Raw genomic sequence first — 12,518 nt, 5'->3', positions numbered from 1 at the left:
TGTAAAGAATCCAGGAATAGGACATAACAGAAAATGACAGTAGCGAAAAGAAGCATTGAAAACCAACGGAGGCATGACTATCAAGTACTTGAGTCAAGAATGTCAGCTTGGTGTTTAAACAGACTTAACAATAAAGGATAAGCCCAAACGATATACCAGTACAGCAATCCTGGGCTCAATCACTCCACCATTAAAAAATAAAAGTTGAGGCCCCATTAAGGTAAAAGAATTTGTTAGGTTCAGTTCCATCAAGCATGGTGAGGTGTGGGGATTAGGTGTTGTAGCTTTAAATGATAAAAGCTTGAATTGGTCAAAAGAGATGTGATTGAAACTTTGAAAGCATGGCAATCCTCCAACTTCATATCAGCATCAGGAAGGGGGAAAAGAGGTTGGTGAAAATTAGGGTCGTCTGCCATTCAGTACAATCTGGAATTCCCATCACCGAGGTTTAAAATTCACCATTCTCTTCACTGTTAGCTTTCTCTGCTATTGCTGCAGTAAACTGTTTCATCCCCAACACCCAACCTTGACAAGCAATTTCATTGCCCTCCTCATCCCTCTCCACGCGTCTCTTTTCTCTCAATAGCCCAAGTGGCTACATTGATGATTAGTACCAACCCTAAGAGAATGAATATGGACAGAATAATTTTCATACCAGGCTCTGTTCATTGTTGTGTTAACTGCAAACATAAACCAAAACACAATCATCCATTTTCCTCGTAGCTTACAACAGCATCCAATTTCCACTCCCACTCCAGAATTATAAACCCTACTCCAAAATGAAACCCACAAATGTAACAAATTAACAGGGTCAGCTTGTCTATTGCTATACTTGATGGCATGAATGCATTTTGCTTTCCAGGGACACATGACAGGGCAGGGATGTAGAGCACCAAGGCAGTGATGTGGAATACTATGATCAAATATGAAATATAATCCATCTAGCTAAACAAGTCTAGCAACAGATGCCCAACAAATAAATTTTGAATTCCCAAATGACATTTATCCACAATTATACTGGTATTATCATTAGCAGTCAATCCGTATCATTACTGCTGCACGATTTATTAAAGGAAATCAAACAACAGATGTCTCCTAAGCCCAGAGAACCAAAGAATGATACTAATAATCAAATATCAAAACAGAAGAACGGTTCAAACATAGACAATGATAGTAAATCTAGACCTAACTTCATAATTTAGAAACTATTCAAGGAAACCAGATGCATTGGAACAAGCACCAAGGTAATCAGCACATACAGAAGTTAGAAAGGATACATAGGTTGGTAGGTCTATGATGATCTACATACTTTTGATCACTTCTCGAGTGATCAAATATGATCTACTAGTCTATGAAAGAGGGGGGAAAATTGCATCACAAAGGGAAAAGTATAGAAGTAAAATAAGAAGAAAAAAAAAAACACAAATATAATCAGTAAACTGCAGATTTCATTTATGGAATAAGGTCAGTAAATAATGAAGCACCAACCACTGTAACCACCCTTACACCTTTCAGACTAATGCCTCTTTCATGTCAACATATGCTCTTTCACTCCAAGGAGAGGACGAAGGCATACCCGGACCTCATGCTCTTCTGGTCCTACTCGTTGTTTGGGCACGACAATCTCAAGCATAGTTCCTGTTTCATCACGATATGCTTCTAGTTTGGCGTCCTCTGGAATGCGGGTTGGAAGGGGGATTTCCCTAATGAAGTCCCCAGGAGGGCAGTGCTCTGGTGTTGGGTCTGTTAGCTTGAATGTCCTATTATGTCTCTTAATGAATGGCATGCAAACTGTACTTACACAAGATATCTTTACGATCCCATGTGAAGGAGTGTTCCTCCAAGTAACTTTCACCCTCTCAAGATCTGCGAAAGGCAAACTGATGATAATCAAGAACCCTTCATCATCCTCATATATAGTTTTTGCAGCTGTAACTGGCCCATATACATTCCTCATAACCCCACTAAACTCCTTTGACCAGTGTGGTTCAATTGGGTGGATTTCCATAGCATTATTAGGTAAACAGCAATCATCATCATTTCCATGCGGGAAGAAATCCTTCCTCCTTTTATTACAGACTGGTGAAAGGTCCAACACATCACCATTGACATGGTTTGATGGCTGTGTTGACAAATTCAAACTAGTACCATTAAGCAATTTTCTTGGGTGTGGATTTGTATGATTCTTCAACAGAGGAGGGGCACGCTCAAGCTCGAACTCTGTGTTTGGAAGGTTCCTCCACGAACTAAAATCACTTGCTTCTAGAGGGATCGAGAAGTTTATATCTCGGCCTGTAAGCTCCTTCCACCTCTTCCGGTCTTCCTCATCAAGACCCATGAGATTGGGTGAGCGGACAACTTCAATCCCATGAATACACTGGGGGTTAGAGAGACCCCGGTAGTGCTTCCTCTGCATCCTGTGAGATCGTACAAAGCCTTTGTCCACACTAAAGGGAAATGGGCGCTCCCCCAGGCGAGAGTGCCCATTCATATAACTCCTCAGCTGCATTTTACCCAGTGCATTTTCAGGCCTTTCCTTGAAAACCCACATATACATGTTCTCCATATCATGCTGAACCAAGAAAACTTCATGCTCCAAGTCCGATTTATCATAACCAGAAATCCCATTACAGTCCCTGGTGATCTTAGACTTTGATTTCTCATTAAAGACAGGCTTGAAGTAGAAACTGAAGAAAAACCAGGCACCCCAAATACTATCGAGCCGTTTGGAGCATTTCCTTCCAACTTTTGGCAGATTGGTGATTGCCTCAGTCTCATAAACTTGAGGGCCAAGACCGACATCCAAGATGTCACAAGAATCATTCCACAATTGAGGAGGTGGGCTAGGCTCAGCCGACAATGGAAGATTAATATCTGGTGGCCCTGAAAGGATGACCTGCCGATTCATCTCTCTCTCCAAGTCATCATGAGCAAAGGCACCTGAATCCATGGATAACAGTGTGCATGGGTGATTCTCCATGGACAGGGTTGTGAGCAGAGCTTCTCCCATTTTTTCTTCCAATTTTTTGGAGTTTTTCCTTTCCTCGTCTCTGTAGAGTGGAAGTTCAAATTCCACCAACACCGACAAAGGCACCTCACTCACCTTTCATGATACAAAACCCGAAAATTGCAGATTCATCTATCAATCAGCAAAGCAAAACAAGTACCAGAGAAACACCTTCATAGATTAAACCCGCAGACATCCAACCACGAAGAGGAAGAAATTGCAATGACCCATCAATCAATTGAAAGAATACCCAAAACTGAAACTAACATCCATATGGCAACACCGTCCTGAAAGCACCAAGGGGATCACGTCAACATGGTGAAAAAAAATTAAACTTCCCTAATCAAACTGAACCACACACAAACACAGATATACCAAGTCCTGGAAAATCCTAAAGCCCTCTTTTTGGTTGATGAGACCACTGAGGAAAAGGACTGAAAACAAAATTTTTGAATTTATCCGGAGTAAACAGCCAAGCTGAGTGCGATTAATAACAAAAATAAAAATTTCCTTGTAACCCAAACAATGAAATAACCCAAACGTAAACAAAACCCAAGATTCAAAACCTTCCTTTCCTTTTCCTACCTCATCAACCAAACGATGGATAAGCCAAAGCCACCCACAAAGTCCACAAACCCTAGAATCCCCAAAAAAATTGTCCAAACCTAGGAAAGAAGCACAGATTCAAACGATCAAATTTACCACCATCCGCTTGGTTGCCGAGGAGTTATAGAAAAGAAAAGAAGCCCCAAAAATCCCAGAAAACCCAAGAAGATTCCCTCCTTTTCCCAAGATTTCTCAGCAACCAAACAGCACAAAATAAGCCTAAAAAGCAAAACAAAAAAAAGAGTACCAAAAAAAAAAAAAGAGATAAAAACAATTAAAAGAGATACTAGAAGATTACCACCCGTTAGGGCTTTGAATCAAGATGAACAGAGAAGCGATCCCCATTTCTAGAGAGAGAAAGAGACTGAACGGCTCTGTTTAAAGGGACGGTGCAAAGCGGACGGAGTTGCTAGGAACCGACCTACACCAGTTAACACCGTCGCTCCTAGTCCTCACGGCGTTAAGTAACGGTTACGGCTGCTAAGAGGGAAAGAGAGAGAGGTCAAGAGAGGCGTCTACCACATCATGTGGAGAGCCATGTTTTTCTAACCACATCAAAGTGGAGTGTGGACCTCAATCATATATATAAAAAAATTATTTAAAAAAAAAAAAAAAAGTTTTGGCCATTGCCCTCAAAAAATAGACGTTGGGACTTGGGAGTACATTTTCTCTTTTGCTGAGATTTTTCGAATTGGGCGTCTCAACTTTGAGGTTAGTGTTCCAAACTGTACTTAGACAATTGATTAAGGTTCTTAGGAGTTCAGAAAAATCTTTTTTCGACACCAACGATGTTAGTTTGTACTCTATTTAGGCATGACTTAAATTATTTATGTGTTTTACTCTTTAATTAAGGATAATAGGGGATAGAAATAGACAGTGAAACCATATTGAATTTGATGATTAAATTAATTTTTTTATTAAAAATTAATAAAAAAGAAATGATTAATAACAGTCATCTCACTTGTTAAACTAATCCAATGAATAAAAAATAATATTGATATTTATTAGATATCAATAAAAGATGAGATAGATAAGAAAAGTCAAAACTACAAGTTTCGGTTAATAGGTTGCATCGATAAATAAACAGTAATGTAAGTTTTAGTTAACATACTATATCGAGAAATAAATGATAAAGTTAGTACTAAAAAATAATGGATAGAAGAGAAAATAATATAAGAAAAGAAAAGTTTGTTTGACAGTGACATGTAACTTAATAACAGTCGATATTTATTTATATTACTTTTTTGTTTGACATTTTACCACTAAATTTTTATAGAATAATTAATGTTACGTGTTTTAGATGAAAGATTCATGCAAAAACATTTGTATATGTAGAATCAAATTTTAATAACATAATGTTTACAAGCAAAAGACTCAAATGTCACTTATCTATCAATGAGTTAGAAGGAAGGAAAAGAATAAAAAAAGAAAAATTTATCATTTTTATATATACAAAAGAATATATCATAGTAACGATTAAGAATTTATCATTTTTGTTATCTAATTGATGTGAAATCTCATTTCTAGTTCATGACTGAAAAATTAATATTAGATGTTTCACGTGAAAGATTTGCTTGAAAGATTAACAAATGAAGATTTAAACTTTAGTGAATTTATGTAAGAATTTGCTTGAGAAACATGGATTATAAATCACAAATAATTTTGAGAGGTGATGTATTATTTAATTTCTTAATTTGTAATTATATTTTGTTTTATATTTTAAATCATTAAAAACTTGTAAATCCCATTGCAAATTAATTTGAATCACAAAAATAATAATGTGTTCGAATTGAGTTTTTAAAGGAATCTTTATCTTATAAGCAAAATAGAAATTAAGAGTTTATTTGGAAAATGTTTTTGAAAATAGTTTTTTGTTCTTTAGAACAAAAAAACATAGAAAATACGTTTAACAACTAAAAACAATTTTCTTCTGTTATTAAGAACATAAAAAATGTTGTTTTCAAAAAATATTTTTTAAATGTTTTCTATTGTTTTCACTTGTTTTTTTTAACCGTTTTCAAAAATAATTATACAAACATGTAAAATGATTAAAATAACACACTAGATATAAAAATTATTTTTAAAACTTATTTAAAAATACTTTAAATTTTCAAATAAACTTTTGTTCAGTAAAAATCATATGACAGTTTTTAAAAACTTTTCTAAAAAACTATTTTTTAGATTTATTTTTTAAAACAGTTACCAAATAAACCCTAAGATATTATTTTTCCTCTCATAAAATTTGAATATATCTCCAAATATAACACATCTAGATGTAAATGGTGATGTTTGTTTTTATTGATGTTAGGTGTTATGGTTATTGTTTCTATATACTAAAAACATCTTAAAATTAGTAACGAGATGATTTTTCTTTAAAAAAAAATGGATAATTATATTTTAAAGATAATTAAAAATTAATAATTTAACATATTTCCAAATACCTTACAATAATAAAAATTTTAAAAATTATTAATTTAACTTTTTTTTTCTATCCAGATAATAATAATAATAGTAATATATTCTTTTAATTATTATTATTATTATTATTATTTTCTATACAAAGTTCTCAAATTAAAAGAAAAAATGTCCTAATATATATAATATAATATAATATAATATAATGTTCTAAGTATTATTTTTAAAAAAAAAGTGAAAAAAAAAACCCATGATAAGATTTTGTAATGGGGTAGCCTTGATAGCCTCTCTGTCTCTTTCTTCCATTATGGACATAGGGTTCATGTTGCAGTTGCATATTCTCAATTATCTTACTAAAGTTTTGCTTATATATGCACGTTGCCTCTCCCTCTCATGCATCATTCTTCATCTAGTGACCAATAAATGCAAAGCCTATTAGGAAATGCACAATTCAAACCAGCAGATAATTGTCTGCAAGAAAAACCAAACTATTAAGGGCCCCCAGAAGCACAAACCCATTGGAAGTTGGAACCATTCAATACATAAATGACATATAAATTGGACTTTAAGGGTTTAATTTAATATGCCCACTAGTTCCTCATCACATGCCCATTACTCTCTATTTTTTTAACCAAACATGCCCCATTTGCCCCTTTGATTATTAGAGCTCAGGTGTTTTATGTCTCAGACCATTTGGAGTCTGAATGGGCTGTTTCCCTTTCTATTAGTGGTTTATTTTATTTTATTTTTTATAAAAAAATATTTTAGATCATATGGGGTTTTTTAATTTTTAATTTTTTTCTTTTAGTGGGGTTGGAATATGTAATATTAATGAGAAGGGTGTCATCAAATAGGAACCAAATGCTAGGATTTTGGCTATGAAATGTGCAAGTATTCTTCATATTGAGAACAATGATTGGGTTATCAATGGCCTATTTTTAGCTTAGAAAGTGGGTATAAGATTGAGATATTTGGTTTTATTATTTTGCTTTATATGGGTCATGAATTCATGGAATGTGAAGTATGCATTGACCCAAATGGGATGAAGTCAGGGTTTAACTTTAGTTGATTCTCCTTAGCCTTAACTCACTAAAAAAATGGTTAAATTGATCTAGAATAATGTAAATAACCTATCACAATTTTTCTATTCTTTTGATAGGATAAGGTAACCACCATGTTGTTTAGGAAAAAGAAACTAATGTCCTCCTATGTAACTACACAAATATACTTCTAAATAAATATCAATCATGGAGTATGCTAATAAAATTATAACCTAATTTGATTATAATATCAATTAACTATTGGACTTTTTCTACAAAAACATGCTTATAAAGTAAAAAGCTTAAATTAGATTTAGATGTCTTGTATTAAAGTAATAATACCACCTGCCTCAAAGTCTCATGATGTGAAGTAAGAGAGAGAGAGATATGCTTATAAAGTAAAAAAGCTTAAATTAGGTTTAGATATCTTGTATTAAAGTAATAATACTACCTACCTCAAAGTCTCATGATGTGAAGTAAGAGAGAGAGAGATTTTTGGGATAAAATAAATTTATATTAGCAATTTTTCTACATATGAAATTATTTTTTAAATATGGGAATTTTCCTATCCTTTTAATAAAATATTTCTTATTTTGTACCTACATGACATGAATGGAAATTATAATAATCCTATGCTATGATAATGGCATCAAATCAAATTAAAGTGAGCTAGTTTCTTTGTAATGATAATGTAAAGATTAGTGATGAGATATCAATATTACTTCTCTAAGATTGGATTTGAATAAAAAATTGGATTGTGTTTAGATTGATTGGATTTGGGATTGGATTTGAATAAAAAGTTGGATTGTGTTAAGATTGATTGGATTTGTTGAAAGAGTAATTTACATTTCTTATTGGGTTTGGAGAGTTCTCATTTGCCCACCTCTTCTTTTATGATTAGGAAAAAAAATTGAAAGAAAAAAAATACTAAAAGAAAGAAAAATGTGGCACTCTACATCCCCTTTGTCCCATTCTCTTTTGATTAAGGATTGAAGTAGGCGTACCAATCATTTAAGCTCATGCTTGATTTAATATATGCACATTGAAATTATTTTTATTTTTTAAAATAATTTTTTCATGGCTTTTAAATTAAAAATCAACTCTCATCCTTGCCATATTTATTTTTCCTTACAAATCAATAAAATTGCTATACCCTTTCCCTTCTTATAAACATTCAAAATTCATTGAAAATCATAAAAATATTTTTCTTTCTTAATTAAAACATTAAATTACAATTATATTTTTTAAAATAGTAAAACCAAAAGTATATGTTTACAACATCTAAATGAATCATGTTTTAAAGGAAGTTATTATGCCACTAAAATTTTTGGTCCTCGTATTAATGTAATAATATAAAAATAAATTCATATAAAGAATGTAAATTTTATACTAGTCCAATTTGGGTAAACAAGAAAAAAAGAGGGGGAAAGGAGAGGATTAGGTCAAGTTCAATAATTGAATGCTTATGTAAACATTCCTTACTCTGTGCTCAATAAACCTTCATGGTTTAAAATATGTATATATAACTAAGAGAAACCTATAAATATATTGTCATTTATTTTTTCTAGCCAATGTGGGATATCATACTTCTTTGAGCTTTGGAATGCATATATCTAGGATTCTAGACATAATGAAAGTGATTAAAAAATAAAACCTTTGGTGTCATATGGCATGTTAGAAACCATACATGAGGTTTAAATATTCTCAAACCCAAATTCTTTTCTATAGAAGATGTCTCAAAACCTTGCGATCTTCAACCTGAAGACTCCTTCTATTCTTGAAACTTATGCAAGGCGGCTACACACTTCTTAAGAGAGAGAGAGATGAAAGGCTAGGTTTTTGGAAGACCAACCCTTTAAGACAATATTTGATTAGCTAAATATAACATGAGATAAGAAAATTGATAACATATCCTTATCTTGGTTGGTAATAAGATAAGATAAGTTATCTCGTCATTTATCTTATCTTATATTCAACTAAATATGAAATATAATATCTATCATTTTTTTTATATCCCTTCTATATGACATATGTTAATCTTATTTTAAGATATAAAATATACATATCCTATGTATGATAGATTTATTTATTTATTTATATTATTTATATCACTTGTTTTACAAAATAAAAAATTTTGATTAAAAATTAAATTTGTAGTTAAGAAAGAAGAACTAAAAAAATATTTATAAAATATATTTTAAAATAATACTAATATATATATATTTGAATAATATAATAAAAATTATATATTTATAAATTTTTAAATATGTTAATCATGAATTTTAATTGTTAAACATAAGAGATGTTTCATATTTTTTTAATAGTAAATATTTAAATGCAATATAATTTTTATTTAAAATAAATATTACACATTTTTATTTATTTTACAAACTAAAATATAAACATAATATAATATATTTAATTGCATGTACTATCATAAGATTTCATATTCATAAAATATAATATCTAAGGATATCATATCCCAGAAGTAATATCCTAAGATATCATTATTGCATCATATCCTATCATGCTAATCAAACGTAGCTTAAAATCAAATGTAACTTAAGATTATATTTGGTTGATCAGATATAACATGAGATAAGATAAGAAAGATGATAATATATCTTATCTCATGTTTGGTTAATCGGATATAACATGAGATATGATAAGAAAGATGATAATATGTCTTATCTCCTTTTTAGTTAGTAATAAAATATGACAAATTGTCCTATTATTTATTTGATCTTATGTTCAATTAAACATGCTCAACATGAGATACCATATATATATATATATCCTATGTATAATAAATTTATTTAATTTTTATTAATTATTATTTTTATATTACTTATTTTGAAAATTAAAAAAATTTGATTAAAAAAGAAGAATTTAATTTTTTTTAAATATATTATAAAATAATACTTATATATGTATTATTTAAATATATAAATTATTTTTATAAGTTGAATAACATGATATAATTTTTTTTTATAAATTTTAAATATTTTAATCATGAATATTGTTAATAAAAAATTATTTACTAAATTTTAAATTATTGAACAATTTCTAAATAATACTAAACCATAAGAAAATTTTCATATTTTTTTATAGCAAATATTAGAATGCAATATAATTGTTATTTTAAACAAATATTGAACATCGAAAAATGATACATATTTCATTTCATTTTTTTTTCTTTCTTTAAGGCTCAAACATTTACTGTGTTCCTTGGTTGTAATAGCAACCTTAGAGAAGGTCTTTACTCTATTCTTACTTCACGTGAGAAATAACGGCTTTCTACTCTTAGTAATTCACTGTTCATTAAACTAAATATAAACATGATATAACATATTTCATTGAACATGGTATCCTAGGATATCATGTACATTGGATATAATATTCAAAAATATTATATCACATTGGAAATGATATCCTATCATATGAGTTATGAAATATATATATATATATATATATCCTATCTTATTATGCTAACCAAGTGTAACCTAAAAGATTAAAAAAATTGGAGTCTAACCTTAAAACTCATGAAGTTTATATAGACTCTCTCATAGGCTCGAGTGACTTTGGCTTAACTTGAGCTTGATCATTTAAAGTAGCTTATTGAATCCTAATTAATTAATTAGTCTAGCTAATTAAAATACAATTAATTAATTAATCCAATCTAAACAAAACTCATAACAATTAATTATTAAATCTTGTGTAACTTTGCGTTTTCACCAAAATGTCTTTATATACATAAATGATTAATTCTTCATAAAGCCTCAAAATAAATAATTATAAGTTTTTGTGTAATCTTGCGCTTTTACCAAAATGTCCTTGTGCACAAATACAATTAAATCTTCAATTTTCCTTAAACCTTTGTGCCAACAAATATCGTGACCTCGAGCAAGACTGTAGGGACTCATAAGAAAATATTAGCTCCCTTAGGATTCAATTTTGAAGTTGACTCAACAATCCATTAAAGAAAGTCAATTCCTAAGATCCATGACTTATTATCCATTGAATATAGACTTCTCATGAATTGGTATTTGTAATTTAACAAGGTAAATGTTATAAACATTTCAATATTACTTCTACAATCCATAATTCTCAAATCCTTTTATTATATGATCAAATGACATACTCTAACTTATGAAAAACCTTTGTCAAATTCTATTAAGGGAATTGCTACAACGCCACAAATTTCATAATCACAGGTTCTTAGGATCAATCAAGGGAACACACTGTTTTAATCTTATAAGATATCATAGTGTCTATCTTGAGAATACTTATTGTTACATACCTTAATCAATAGTACTAACCCAATTCGTAGATAATATATGACCGACTTAGGGTCTCATCCATAGGTCAAAGCCACTAAAAGATCTCAACAATAACTCAATATTCTCTCAAAGTTGAGTGTCCTTATAACATAATAACTTGATGAATCATGACTTCTTAATAGCCAATGTCATGATACACCATAAATCTTGTCCAATATGTAACCATATACGCTAGTGCATTGGTAACTTATCTTGATGATCAAGACAAGTCATTCCTCCAATTAGGAGGTAGTGCACTACAACTTCAGCAAATAGATTGCCTAAGTCCATGAACTAACTATGAACAATTTATCAACTTGTAAAAAACCCAACGGATCTTTAGTGCAACTCCTAATTAATAATGAAACTTTCGCGATACTATATTTTAAAGATATTTCAATGAAATTATCATAATATTGCGATATTTTTGGAGCAATCAACGTGGTCAATACAAGGAAAATTGAAAATTTAATGGAAAAAAGGGCATTCAGACTCAAATCTAAGTATCCTATATGCAAGTAATTAAGGAGATCCTACCAACATGGCTATTTTACTCTTTGGTAAATATGTCAATATATATAAATGAAATATATAATATTTTTGCTCCTAGACTTATGAAAATACTAAAATAAAATATTAATAAGTAAAATAATTTTAATTATTTTATTTTCTTATTCCATTTAAAAATTATTCAAATTATAAGAGGCATCATAATAATTTTTAATATATATCATAATTTCTTTTATATTTTGAATATTAATAGATCATAATGTTGATATTAAATATATTTTAAATTTTATGTACACTATTATTGAATATTACAAATTATATTAAATCTATATCAATTTTTTCAATAAAATAATTTCATTATGTGTATTATTTATTCTTATATAATTTTATTTATTTTTAGTTTTTACTATAATTTTATGAGTTTTGATCAATTTTGATATTTTTTTTCTCCAAATTCCCACCAATGTTTCTTGATATTTTTGTGTTTTTAAGTTTTGCAATAAAAATAACTTTAATATGTATATTATTACCTTTTTTTTAATCAGGATTTAGAGTTTTTTTTTTTTTTTTTTTTAACATTTTCAAAAGTTTTGATCAATTTTCTCTCACAGATATTTTGTA

General features: G+C 29.8%; 1 protein-coding gene across 6 annotated transcripts; it reads right to left on the bottom strand.

The window, feature by feature from the left end:
* Positions 1–1,168: 1,168 nt before the first annotated feature.
* Positions 1,169–4,153, bottom strand: LOC117928186. 6 transcript variants are annotated; one of them, XM_034848108.1, is made up of 3 exons: positions 3,912–4,153; positions 3,593–3,672; positions 1,169–3,294 (listed from the first exon to the last, which is right to left on the bottom strand). In XM_034848108.1, exon 3 carries the CDS (start codon positions 3,008–3,010, stop codon positions 1,529–1,531), a length of 1,482 nt encoding a protein of 493 aa, XP_034703999.1. In that variant the 5' UTR covers positions 3,011–3,294; positions 3,593–3,672; positions 3,912–4,153; the 3' UTR covers positions 1,169–1,528. The 6 variants fall into 6 exon arrangements, with proteins under 6 accessions (XP_034703999.1, XP_034703998.1, XP_034703997.1 ...); XM_034848107.1 differs by having other exon boundaries at positions 3,915–4,153; XM_034848106.1 differs by lacking the exon at positions 3,593–3,672.
* Positions 4,154–12,518: the final 8,365 nt, after the last annotated feature.

This window comes from Vitis riparia, chromosome 13 (genome assembly GCF_004353265.1).
Source record: "Vitis riparia cultivar Riparia Gloire de Montpellier isolate 1030 chromosome 13, EGFV_Vit.rip_1.0, whole genome shotgun sequence".
Classification (NCBI taxonomy): Eukaryota; Viridiplantae; Streptophyta; class Magnoliopsida; order Vitales; family Vitaceae; genus Vitis; species Vitis riparia.
The sequence above is the reverse complement of the archived record's forward strand: the minus strand, read 5'-3'. Positions and strand labels throughout refer to the sequence as shown.

Coding starts and splice junctions, on each gene's coding strand:
- LOC117928186 (XM_034848108.1), bottom strand. CDS start 3,010: ATGGGAGAAGCTCTGCTCACAACCCTGTCCATGGAGAATCACCCATGC.